Source organism: Cebus imitator, unplaced genomic scaffold, assembly GCF_001604975.1.
Source record: "Cebus imitator isolate Cc_AM_T3 unplaced genomic scaffold, Cebus_imitator-1.0 Scaffold54, whole genome shotgun sequence".
Taxonomy (NCBI): domain Eukaryota; kingdom Metazoa; phylum Chordata; class Mammalia; order Primates; family Cebidae; genus Cebus; species Cebus imitator.
In genome coordinates this window covers 6,223,017-6,236,434 of record NW_016107369.1, presented here as the reverse complement: position 1 = coordinate 6,236,434, position 13,418 = coordinate 6,223,017, and the positions used below count along the sequence as shown (strand labels likewise).

General features: G+C 49.9%; 1 protein-coding gene across 6 annotated transcripts in view; it reads left to right on the top strand.

The window, feature by feature from the left end:
* DCAF4 (DDB1 and CUL4 associated factor 4) overlaps window positions 1-13,418 on the top strand; it is a 38,241-nt gene that overhangs the window by 15,583 nt on the left and 9,240 nt on the right. For 4 of the 6 annotated variants that reach the window (XM_017528728.2, XM_017528733.2, XM_017528727.2 and 1 more), the window contains 6 exons: window positions 860-960; window positions 1,278-1,435; window positions 2,815-2,894; window positions 4,010-4,112; window positions 7,165-7,308; window positions 8,408-8,457. In XM_017528728.2, the coding sequence (XP_017384217.1) occupies window positions 860-960; window positions 1,278-1,435; window positions 2,815-2,894; window positions 4,010-4,112; window positions 7,165-7,308; window positions 8,408-8,457 (636 nt within the window). Of the gene's footprint in view, window positions 1-859; window positions 961-1,277; window positions 1,436-2,297; window positions 2,447-2,814; window positions 2,895-4,009; window positions 4,113-7,164; window positions 7,309-8,407; window positions 8,458-13,418 lie in introns of those variants that run through there. The other 2 variants (XM_037738564.1, XM_017528734.2) reach the window with 2 other exon arrangements.

The window sequence follows — 13,418 nt, the reverse complement described above, 5'->3', positions numbered from 1 at the left end:
ACTGCTCAGGCTGATGTCAAATCCTGAGTTCAAGTGATCCTCCTGCCTCAGCCTCCCAAAGTGCTAGAATTACGACTCGAACCACCATGCCAGACCAAGGCTACATTAAATGTATTTTAAAAATAAAGTTGGCTAGGCTGGGCATGGTGGCTCATGCCTGTAATCCCAGCACTTTAGGAGGCTGAGGCAGGCAGATCACTTGAGGTCAGGAGTTCGAGACCAGTCTGGCCAACGTGGCAAAACCCTGTCTCTACTAAAAATACAAAAATTAGCCAGTGTGGAGGCACACACCTCTACTACATCCTTCAGCCTATAATTGCCACAGAAGCTACTTGTGCATTTACACATCAAGTGTTTGAGCCATGGCTCTATCCCAGTGTTACTGAGCTAAATACCTCTGTCCCCCAAAGCCCAGTTTCTCTATCGATAAGATTCGGTAGTCAAGTAAAATTTAAACTCTTTGTGCTACTGAATTCAATAAATAATGAAATTCACCTGGCCTTGTCACTGCTGTTGTGCTGACAAATGAGCCCAGCTGGTAAAATTCTTATTGGCAAAGATTTCTATTTTTTGTGTTTATCTGGAAAATTCCAAAAGACCTCACAAAATACTTAAGTGAGGAGGCAAGAAGAGGGAATCACTGTGACATCTATCCTCTTTTAAAGAAAGAAAAAAGAACGAAAAACCAAAACCTTGCCCTTATTTTGTTGGATTTGCAAGAGGGGATCAGTGCTTCTCAAGCAATCAGAACAGTCAGAGATCAGAGGTGAAGGCTGCTGAACTGCCCGAATGGACCCGGAGTCAGGATGACTGGAGCTCAAGCCCCAGGTTGCAAGTGAACACAGCTGTGTGTCAACAGGTCCAACTCCCGGGCAGCACGGCCCGCTCAAGATTCTGGTAACCATGATGACGAGTCTCCGTCGACCTCGTCTGGCACAGCTGCGGCCTCCTCTGTGCCAGGTAAGGCCACCTGCTGGGTGGGACTCCTGGCCCCTGTGCACAGGGAAGGCTGAGACCTGTTCTTGGCTTTGAAGGAATTCCAGGAGCAAATCGAAACGCTCGGGGACAGAGCTAGGTGTGTCGGGAACGGTGGTCCTGAGGCACAGCGTCTCCCCCAGCGCTGAGCACAGTCCAGGATGTCCCCTGACAAGGCAGCTCATCCCCGCTCTCAGCAAAGACAGGCAGCCATGAGGGGCGGGGACAGGCCGCTGGGCACCCAACTCAGGTGGTCAGTTCACAGTGGTTGAAATTTGTGCATTTAATTTTTTTGTCTGAAGAGCTACCTGGGTTTTACTTCGACCCTGAAAAGAAACGCTACTTCCGCTTGCTCCCTGGACATAACAACTGCAACCCGCTCACGAAAGAGAGCATCCGGCAGAAGGAAATGGAGAGCAAGAGGCTGCGGCTGCTCGAGGAAGAGGACAAGCAGAAAAAGGTGGGCTCCTCACCCCTTTGTCCCCGGTCCTCTCTGCTCCTGCCAGCACCCGTCCACTGTTGAAAAGGGCACCAATGAGATGCCCTCCACACTTCGCAGACGCACTTCAGGGGGTGTGGCCGCTGCTTTTCCCTGACGGGAAGATGAAGACAAGAATAAGAACAGCCAAGAGCCCCTCCTCCCATCCGCCTTTTCTTGTTTGCTACGTTTCTTCCGCAGTTGTTTTTTGGTTTTTTTTTGTTTTGTTTTTGTTTTTGTTTTTGTTTTTGTTTTTTTTGAGACTGGTCTCTGTTGCCTGGGCTGGGGTGCAGTGGCACTATCTCAGCTCACCGCAACCTCCGCCTCCCAGGCTCAAACGATTCTCCTGCCTCAGCATCCCCAGTAGCTGGGACTACAGGCGTGTGCCACTGCGCCCGGCTAATTGTTGTATTTTTAGTAGAGATGGAGTTTCACCATGTTGGCCAGGCTGGTCTCGAACTCCTGACCTCAGGTGATCCGCCCGCCTCAACCTCCCAAAGTGCTGGGATTACAGGCGTGAGCCACCACATGTGGCCTTCCTCAGCAGTTCTAACATTTTGTCTTTCCTGAAGGAATCTTGGAAGGCAGTGTGATATAATTTCAGTAACTGGGTTTTTTTTGCTTTTTGAGACAGTCTCACTCAATGCCCAGGCTGGAGTACAGTGGCGCCATCTCAGCTCACTGCAACCTCCAACCTCCCGGGTTCAAGTGATCCTCCTGCTTCAGCCTCCCAAGTAGCTGGGATTACAGGTGCCCACCACCATACCCAGCTAATTTTTTGTAGAGATGGAGTTTTGCCATATTGGCCAGGCTGGTCTCGAACTCCTGGCCTCAAGTAATCCGCCCACCTAAGCCTCCCAAAGTGTGGGATTACAGACATGAGCCACCATGCCCAGCCCAACTATCTGTTTTAAAGAGAAGACCAGGAGGCATGGTTTGGAGTACAGGCCATCTTGACAACAGATCTAGATGCCGGGATATTTTGTTGTCAAGGTAGGCAGTGGAATGGAAAGTTCCAGCCTTGGGTCACCACGGGTGGAATGGAGAGCGGCACATACCTGGTTCCAGTCCCATTGCTGCACTCACACGCCTAGTGGCTGCGACCCCCGGGTGTATGTGGATGGGGAGCTCGGGCAGAGTTGATGAGCAGACTTTCCCGCTCTCACTTTCTGGTGCTGGGCCTTTCCTCTTGCCAAGGAAAGGAGATTGGAGAGGACACCATTGAATTTGTAGGCATATAATTTCTGTCAGTTTAGTACCTGTTTCCATCATTGCATCCTATGGAAGTAAAAACATATTCTCCATTATCCCATAACAAATAAATCTTCACTGAATTGTTCTCTTTTCTGTAATAAATCTAGATTGCCAGGATGGGATTTAATGCATCTTCCATGCTACGAAAAAGCCAGCTGGGTTTTCTCAACGTCAGCAATTATTGCCAGTAAGACAATACCTCATTGTTAACGTTTTCTTCATGAATGTTCTTTTCCTGTTATTTTCATGGTCCAAGAATCCAAACAATAGACAGTGTGGCTACCCCGTGAGGCATCTGCACAGTTGAGGGCTCCAGTTCACACCCTGCCTTCTGCTGCTTAAATCCGCCCTGGGAACGCTGTTCTCTCTCTAGAGTGAGGGAGAGGGACTCTTGCAGGAGGCTAGGGAGAGAGGATGGGGACGTAGGCAGAGATGTCTACTCTCTGTTACTCATAAATCATTCTAGTAGAAAATCCTACACCTTCATTCCCGTGACATTTCTGCATCCTTCTCTTCCCCTTCTAATGAGTTGTCACCAAAAATAGGACATTAAATGGATATATATGTACTAAACTTTATCAAAGTACTTACGATGTTCTAACTAAAACCATATGAGATAGGCCAATACTTTCCCCCATTTCCTGAAGAAGAGGCTGAGGGTCAGAGTGGAGTGATTTGCTCAAGGTAAAGCTAGAAGTGGGGAACTGACACCAACCCCTGAGATCCCAACCCTGCGTCTCCTGCCCCCACTGTACATGGGCAAGTGTAGAACCCTGCACATGAGGCGGCTTCCTGGGGGCAGTCCTTGCACCTTGAAGCAGTGCCCCTTCAGGGAAGGCCAGAAACACCATGGGTATCAGGCAGGGCAGGCCCCTCCTCTGTTTGCCTCCTTCTGAGACAGAAAGAGTTAAAAATCTAGTGAGATCTGTTCCTCCTCATCCTTCATGGAGAGGCTCTGCCCAGCAGCGGCGTGCCCTCCAGCCCATTGTTTCATCTCCGGCACTTTCGTCATCTCAGGAGAAGGCGCGGTACTGGGTGATGCAGACACGACTCCCTCCAACTCCCACTCTTTGACTCTGCAAATGGGCCACCCGGTTCTTCATTTTCATCTTCCTGAGCATTCTGTGGGGAAACTCAAATTCAGATAATTTGGGATCTTGCTCAGCTCCATTGCTGAGAAGTACTGTGGGGCAGGCTGACGAGGAGAGATGGGCTTCAGCAGGCAGGGAAGGGCAGAGACCCCCCGAATCTTCTTCATGGATGTCAGCACAGCATCCATGCCCCCACCCTCTGTTTCTGCAGTTTAGCCCACGAGCTGCGCCTCAGCTGCATGGAGAGGAAAAAGGTTCAGATTCGGAGCTTGGATCCCTCCGCCTTGGCAAGCGACCGATTTAACCTCATACTGGTGAGTGGGTGGGGGATGCCTGTGAATGTCTAGGATGTGGCTGCCACCCTCTGGACACTTTGTGGCTTAGTGTTGCCTGGCTCTGTAGAAGCCAACTGCTGTGAAAGCAGGTGGCATCATCTTGGTTCTACAATTTGCACCTGCCTGCTGGCTACCCGCTGGGAGATACTGAGCTGGCAGGGCAGGCTATGCGGTGACTATCACCACCCCTACTTCGGTTCCCGTCGTTTGACATTAGAGCCTGGACCCAGCCACATCTTGACTAAGAAACTTTACACGGTAACTTCTCCTTGGCTGTGTTGTATATGCAATTGAAAAGGTTCACAGTGAACCAGGGGGCATCTCATTCTTCCTAAACTGGGGCAGGACTTGGTGGCTAAACCTGCAGCCCAGTGTACCTTTGGTCACTACAGGGTAGGACTCCCTTGCTGGCTGCCAGGCCTCAGTGGCACCTCCCATCAACACACCTCCATCACATCATTTGCAGCAGGTAAAAGGTCTTCTCTGGTTTGGGTTGGACCCAAGCTGGAAGCCAGGGTCAGCCGCTTAAACCCAGGGGCCCAGGAAATGTTGGCAGAGGGCTAGAGGGTCCATTGCAAACAAAGGGACCCTGACTCCTCAATGGGTCACGTAAGAGCAGGGCCTGCCCAGCAAGCCCTGTCCTTCCTGGAGGCTGAGGTGAAAGCCAGGGAGGGTGAAGGGAGGACACAGAAGCAGGAGCGCCTGGACTCAGTCATCTGCTGGCGGGGCCGGAGGCCGATGCCCCAGACTGACCCTGGTGGTCGACATTGCATCCTCCTGCCCAGGGACCTCCACAGCGGGGCCCTCCCATGTGGCTCTTCTCTCCATGTATGCTTGGGGATATGGTTTGACCAAATGAGTAGAATCTTCTCTTGTAGTGAGTTCCCCTCAGGAGCCCCTTCCCTGGGGTAAACCAGGTGGGGATGGGGGGGGTCATTGGTGTGTGGGGTCTGGTGATGCACAGGCCGCTGCTCACAAGCCTGGACACCCCGACCCTCATGCTTCATCTCTCCTGACCCAGGCTTTCCGTGGGGTAGGTCTTCCCCACCACCCAAAGTTACAGTGACTCTGGCTGGCCAGTGTGACCGCAGGGTCAGAAAGTGGCTTGCCACCTGGATAGCAGTTTTTCAGATCTGAGTCTAGTCTTAATAATTCTGGGAACACAACTTCTTCCTGAGGAAACTTACAAAGTTGGTGCCGTTTCATCAAAACCAATGTCCACACCTGTGTGTGGGTCTCTATTAATATATGCAAAACACATAAATATGTGGAGTTTTTGCTTTGACATGGCTATTAACCGCGTCATGTTTTAAAATGAGAAAAGAAAAGCTTAGAATAGCCCACATCCAGCACAGTGGTTCACTATCCCAGCATTTTCAGAAGCCTCAGCAGGTGGTTCACTTGAGCTGAGAAGTTCAAGACCAGCCTAGGCAGCACAGGTAAACTCTGTCTTTATACGAAAAATATAAATCAGCTGGGCATGGTGGTGTGTGTATGTAGTCCCAGCTACTCAGGAGGCTGAGGTGGGAGGATCACTTGATCCCAGGAAATCAAGGCTCCAGTGAGCCGTGATTATGCCACCGCACTCCAGCCTAGGCAACAGATGAAGACTCTGTCTCAAAAGAAAAAAAAATTGAGCCAGGCACAGTGGCTCACACCTGTAATCCCAGCACTTTGGGAGGCTGAGACAGGAAGATCACTTGAGGTCAGGACCAGCCTGACCAACTTTTTAAAACCCCATCTCTACTAAAAATAAAAAAATTAGCTGGACATGATGATGCACACCTGTAGTCCCAGCTACTCGGGAGGCTGAGGTGGGAGAACAGCTTGAACCTGGAAGGCGGAGGTTTCAGCGAGCTGAGATCACACCACTGCACTCCAGCCTAGGCAACAGAGTGAGACTCCCTCTCAAAAAAAAAAAAAAAANAAAAAAAAAAAAAAATTAAGCTGCATCCTGAGACAGGCATGGCGGCTCACACCTATAATCCCAGCACTTTGGGTGACTGAGGCAGGAGAATCACTTCAGGCCAGAAGTTCAAGACCAGCGTGGACAACATAGTGAGACCCTATCTCTAGAAAAAATATAAAAGTGGTCAGGCACAGTGGTTCACGCCTATAGTTCTAGCTGCTCAGGAGGCTGAGGAGAGACGATCACTTGAGCCCAGAAGTTCAGGGTTATCATAAGCTATGATCGTGCCATTGCACTCCAGCCTGGGTGACAACAGAGTGACATGGTCAGAAAGTCTGAGCTCTACACAGGAACCTCAAATTTAAAAATATATATAGCCTACATCAGGCAGGCGCAGTGGATCATACCTGTAATCCCAGCACTTTGGGGGCTCAAGGCGGGCAGATCACCAGGTCAAGAGTTCGAGACCAGCCTGGCCAACATGGTGAAATCCTGAAATACTAAATATACAAAAATTAGCCAGCGTGGTGGTGAGTGCCTGTAATACAAGCTACTCAGGAGGCTGAAGCAGGAGAATCGCTTGAACCCGGGAGGTGGAGGTTGCAGTGAGCTGAGACTATGCCATTGCACTCCAGCCTGGGCAACAGAGCAAGACTCCATCTCAAAAACAAAAAAACTACAGCCTACATCTGAATGCAGTCTTTTTCTATTGCACATTTTATTCAATGCGATGGTTTTTTTTTTTTTCCATGGTGCTAAAAAAAATCGTGCCTGTGTAATAGAAACTAGCATTTTTCTTGTTGCTGCACAGCCCTCATGATGGCATGGGGCATATTCCTCTGGGTGGATGCTGGGACTCCTTCAAACCCGCTTCTGAGTGAGGTCCCTGTGTAGAGCTCAGACTTTCTGGCCATGTCCCCTCATTGCCATTCTCATCCTTCCTCTTGAGTTGTTAGATCAGACACATGCTGGCTTTGCCCAGAGTTGGCTACACTGAGTTGGGGAAGGTGAGGTCATCTCCACACTCACACATGGCGAGGAGCTCTCACCTAGTGAAAATGCTCAGAGCATGGGGGCCAGGAGAGACTGGGAGGTCACCCAGTGCCCCCTTCTCTTCTCCAGGCAGATACCAACAGTGACCGGCTCTTCACAGTCAATGATGTCAAAGTCGGAGGCTCCAAGTATGGCATCATCAACCTGCAGAGTCTGAAGACCCCCACGCTCAAGGTGTTCATGCACGAAAACCTCTACTTCACCAACCGGAAGGTACAGTGCCCATCCCTGTAGCCTTGCTGCACACTTGGCCCTGGGGTAGTTGGCCAAATTTAGGGTAGAGAGCAATTGGGAAGAGGGCAGAAGATGGTTACCTCATTTTCCCACAAGACTTGATTTTTACCTGAGCCTAGGAGTTTCAAACCAACCTGATAGCATAACGTGGTGAAACTTTGTCTTTACCAAAAAAAAAAAAAAAAAAATTTAGCCGAGTGTGGTGGCGCACACCTATAGTCCCAGCTACTTGAGGGTGCGGTGGGGAGGTGAGGCAGGAGGATCACCTGAGCCCAGGAGATCAAGGCTGCAGTGAGCCATGATTGTGCCACTGTACCCCAACCTGGGTAACAGAGCGAGAGCCTGTCTCAAAAAATGGATTTTTAGTTGCGGAGAACCCTCCAGGGAAAGAAAAGGGCCCCAGGAGTTTCTTGTCTTGGAAAAGAAAATGAAATTAGATGGCCGGGGTAGGTTGAAGCAGCGCTTCTTTAACTGATCCTCAAGACTGTCCCTCCAGGGGTCCAGGAGTTGATCTGAAAGGGCCCACACCAGGGCAGAGTTCCTTGGACATGGGCCACAGTGACCGGGGCCTGGATGGGAGGGGTCCTGCCCTGTGTGTCGGAGTGATGTGCCATCCAGCCAGTCTGCGGCCGGCACTGAGGCTTCAGTCAGTAAGAGGAGCTTGCTCTCTAGGGAGCAGCCTTTAAGTTGCAGTGGGGTGATGGAGGCATCTGCAAGAAGCTGTGACTTCCTATTCAATTGGGACATAAGCCACAAGATGGATACCGGTTGAAAATGGTTTCTGGGTGAAGAAAGATACACCTCCAGAGTTAGGCTTATCTCCTACCATTGTAGAGAATTCAGCCCCATCCAGAGGGTGTGCCAAATATACCAAATGTCTCCCTGTGGGACTGTTAAAGGGCACAGGCTTGGGGTTACTTCCCATCCTGCGCAGTGCCCTGCCCTCACAATGCTTGTTCCAGCCCATTTGAAGAGGAGCAAGACCTGAAGAAAGAAGTTGTGTCCCCATAGGTTATGCCACAGGAAAGCATTTTACTGTAGCATAACTTTTCCATCTCCCTATGTGCTTCCTCACCAGGTGAACTCGGTGTGCTGGGCCTCACTGAATCACTTGGATTCCCATATTCTGTATCCTTTGGCAGAAGAAGAGGTTTGGTGGGCAGGCCACACCCTGATGTGGACCCGGGCATCTGTAAGCTTCGTGACATGGCATCTTAGTGACCAGACGGCCAGGCCCTTGTGCACTTACATCTCACGTTTTAGAAAAAGGCAACATACCTGGCTAAAACACAAGGACACCCGTGAAGCACAAAGAAGCAGCTGAGGTCCCATCATGGCGATTTCTCAAGATGACATTGATGTCATTGTGTGCCAGACACTGTCTGGACCTTCACATCCATGTGTGGAGACGAGATGGGAACTCAGGCAGTCTGGCTGCAGAGCCGGCCCACTCTACCACTGTGGCGTGTGACAGAGGCTCTGGGTTCACTACACAGACCCGGTATTCCTGCCGGAGAGCTTGTGCGGTAGCAGAGGGGCAAAGCGGAAAGGAGCAGCATAGCCCTGGGGAGGAAGCCCGGCTCCTCCTGGGGCCAGGCAGGAAAGCAGTGGTCAGGAGGGCCGGGTCAGACAGAGGTTCCTTTGGCAGTGGACATGGGTCTGTGGGTTCTGGGCGTCAGGTCCCTGCCAGCAACAGCTTTATAGAGCACTAATCACACTAGTCTCTGCCTTCCTAAAGAGCAAGCAGAGTCACTTTGACGGGAGCACAGTAGTACAGTGTCGTGGTCCCTGGCCTCTGGGACTTCTGGAGGCACAAGACTTGATTCACCTAAAGCCACGTTAATGACTCTTGTCCTCCGTTCATTCTCTTGTTAAATGTGTTCTAGGCTGGGTGCGGTGGCTCACACCGGCTCACGCCAATAATCCCAGCACTTTGGGAGGCTGAGGCGGGTAGATCACCTGAGGTCAGGAGTTCGAGACTAGCCTGACCAAGTTAGAGAAGCCCCGTCTCTACTAAGAACACAAAAAATTAGCCAGTGTGGTGGCAGGTGCGTGGAATTCCAGCTATTCAGGGAGGCTAAGGCAAGAGAATCACTTGAACCTGGGAGGTAGAAGTTGTGGTAAGCCGAGATCGTGCCATTGCACTCCAGCCTGGGCAACAAGTGTGAAACTCTGTCTGAAAAAAAAGAAAAAACAGTGTATTCTGGAAACAGCATGACCACTCATTGTATTTAACGCCTACTTGAGTTGTCGTGAGATTAGCATGAGTTAACTCCTGTGAACACACCTAGCAGTTTCTGGCACATCATTGGTCCTCAACAAATAACTGAATCAGAGTCTTTTTTAAATTTTATTTGTTTCACAGCACTCTATTTCAAAAGAGTTTTTTTGGTTTTTATTTAATTTTTTTTTTCAGAGAAGGGATCTTGTTCTGTCACGCAGGCTGGATTGCAGTGGTGCAGTCATAGCTCACTGCAGCCTAGAACTCTGGGCTCAAGCGATCCTCCTGCCTCAGCCTCCCAAGTCACTGGGACTATTGGTATGCACCACCACACCCAGCTTACATTTCAAAGGGTTTTAAAGCCTAAAGTACATTAGCAAATTTATGTAAGGCACCATAGAAGCTATGTATGTTCTCTAAATTGAAATTTTTATGTGGCTTTCATTTGACGGGGTTCTGTAGGCTGATGAGACCGACCACCTGTTACTGTGATGATCTAGAGGACCAAAGAGGCCAAGCTCTCCAGAGAAAAAACAAGAACCTCACTCTCACTTCCAGTCTTTTAAAACAGCATGGTGTTCTCATGTTTCTGTGGGCTAAGGAGGGGGAATTAAAAATCCATGTAATTGGGCTTAAAGGGACAGATGGTCTGTTGTAGCTTCATCTGTGGCTTGTGTTCCTAGTAATCTTCGGGCTTTTGTGTTAAAGATTTATTTATTATTATTATTCTTTGAGACAGAGTTTCACTCTAGTTGGCCAGGTTGGAGTACAGTGCCGCGATCTCAGCTCGCTGCAGCCTCCTCCTCCTGGGTTCAGGTGTTTCTCCTGCCTCAGCCTCCCAAGTGGCTGGGACTACAGGCACCCACCACCACGCTCAGCTAATTTTGTATTTTTAGTAGAGACAGGGTTTCACCATGTTAGCCACGCTAGTCTTGAACTCCTCATTTCAGATGATTCGCCTGCGTCAGCCTCTCAAAGTGCTGGGATTACAGGCATGAGCCACCGTGTCTGGCCTGTGCTAAAGACTTTTTGTGCTGCTTCAGAAGTTCAGAGAACTTTTTCCCTTTAGAAAAATGATATCTTGGGCCGGGCGCGGTGGCTCAAGCCTGTAATCCCAGCACTTTGGGAGGCCGAGGTGGGTGGATCACGAGGTCAAGAGATCGAGACCATCCTGGTCAACATGGTGAAACACCGTCTCTACTAAAAATACAAAAAATTAGCTGGGCATGGTGGCACGTGCCTGTAATCCCAGCGACTCAGGAGGCTGAGGCAGGAGAATTGCCTGAACCCAGGAGGCGGAGGTTGCGGTGAGCCGAGATCGCGCCATTGCACTCCAGCCTGGGTAACAAGAGCGAAACTCCGTCTCAAAAAAAAAAACAGAAAAATGATATCTTGTTCAGACCTGCACTCTGCATTTTCCCTGCAAGAGTGGTGGGAAGTTAGATGGAATTCTTTCTACACTTACTGGGACCTTAGTTACCCTGTGGCCTGTCAAAGGATTGAATATTAGCCTAGCCCCATAAGTTTGTGTATAAATAAGCTGGGATTCAGCAACAGTAACCAAAGTGCACATCCCACTTTCTTCACTTCCTTAGCCTCCAATCCCAGAAGCAAAATAAGTTGATTTGGCGAGGGTGTTCTCATTTACAGTTTCAGAGCCTCTGTCCTGGAGATACTTAACTGGGAGCTTAACACCCAAAATGGTATGTCACATACATATCACATATTCAGATGGTCAAGAATGTTAGCTGGCCAGGCACGGTGGCTCACACCTTCATCTCAGCACTTTGGGAGGCCAAAGTGGAGGGATTGCTTGAGGCCAAGAGTTTGACCCAGCCTGGGCAATATAGCAAGACCTCCTCTCTACCAAAAAAAAAAAAATTTCAATTAGCTGGGCATGGTGGTACATGCCTATAGTTCCAGATACTCAGGAGGCTGAGGGAGGAGGATCACTTGAGCTCCAGGGTTCAAAACTGCAGTGAGCTGTGATCACACTACTGCACTCCAGCCTGGGCAAAAGAGAGAGACTATGTCTCTTAAAGAGAGAGAGAGGCCGGGCGTGGTGGCTCATGCCTGTTAATCTCAGCACTTTGGGAAGCCAAGGCGGGTGGATTACCTGAGGTCAGGAGTTCAAGACCAGTCTGACCAACATGGTGGAACCCTGTCTCAAAAAGAAAAAAGAGAGAGAAAAACGACCGGGTGTGGTGGCTCGTTCCCATAATCCCAGCACTTTGGGAGGCCGAGGCAGATCACTTGAAGTCAGGTGTTTGAGACCAGCCTGGCCAACAGGGTGAAACCCCATCACTACTAAAAATACAAAAATTAGCCGGACATGGTAGCGCACTCCTGTAATCACAGCTACTAGGGAGGCTGAGGCGGAAGTTGCAGTGAGCCAAGATTGCACCACTGCACTCCAGCCTGAGTGACAGAGCAAGACCCCATTTCAAAAAAATATATAAAAATAAAATTTTTTAAAAGATTTTTTAGGCCGGGCGCGGTGGCTCAAGCCTGTAATCCCAGCACTTTGGGAGGCCGAGGCGGGTGGATCACGAGGTCAAGAGATCGAGACCATCCTGGTCAACATGGTGAAACCCCGTCTCTACCAAAAATACAAAAAATTAGCTGGGCATGGTGGTGCGTGCCTGTAATCCCAGCTACTCAGGAGGCTGAGGCAGGAGAATTGCCTGAACCCAGGAGGCGGAGGTTGCGGTGAGCCGAGATCGCGCCATTGCACTCCAGCCTGGGTAACGAGCGAAACTCCGTCTCAAAAAAAAAAAAAAGATTTTTTAAAGTTACCTGATTGCTTTTTAGATGTTTGCATTTTCCAGTGGGGAATGTGTGTGATCATTCAGACTACACCTGTCGAGCATATGCAGTCGCAAGGAGCTAGAGACAGGCAGCTCCACAAGTCATCAGTTCAGGAGGAGAGCCGTGTGCAGGAGAGATTGTAGCAGTCTTCCTGGAGTGATGCCCACGAGGACAGGAAGAGGCCAGGGACTCCTAAGCGAAGGAAGAGTTGGGAGAAAGCTTACTATGTTTGGCAACAGTTTGATATTCACGACGTCTCTGCTAGGGAGGAGGTCCTTTCAAGACTGAATTTCACTCAGGGCTGTGGGATGTCCCAGGGGGTTGGGATTGTGGAGCCATTTTTGAAAATGATTCCTTTGGTGACATTTTTGGGGGCTAGATGGGCGAGAGCAAGTCCTCAGACAGAAGCTGCTGCAAGGCTAAGGGCAGCGGTGAGGGTATAAACTGAGGCAGCAGGAGTGGGGGGGGGCACCGAGAGGCAGGTGTAGGTTCTAGTGTGGGCATCCTGTGATAGGAGAAGGCCCAGGACAGACCTCCCAGAGAGGGGTGGGTTGAGGCTAAGGAGTGTGTAGTAGAAATCGGGCTACATGGCCATAGGGCAGGACTGGAACGTTGCCATCAGATTTAGAAACTAGGAGCTCATTGAAGGCTGTGGTGAGAACATTCCTCTTTGAAGGTGAGGGTCAGGCCTGGATTTCAGTGGAAGAAAGGCAAGGGAGCGAGAATGAATATAGGCTCCTCTGGAGAGAAGTTTGGCTATGAGAGGGAAAAGTGAGGAACCGCATCAGTCAGAAGACACACACGTAGGCAAGGGTATAAAGGGGCAGTCGATCATGTGAACAGAGACACCCACCTGTAGTCAGGGAAATGCAAATTAAAACAGCCATGAGTTGTCACCTTGTATCCGTTCAGATAAGCAGAAATTTTTTTTTTTTTTTTTTTTTTTTTGAGACGGAGTTTCACCCATGTTACCCAGGCTGGAGTGCAATGGCGCGATCTTGGCTCACCGCAACCTCCGCCTCCTGGGTTCAGGCAATTCTCCTGCCTCAGCCTCCTGAGT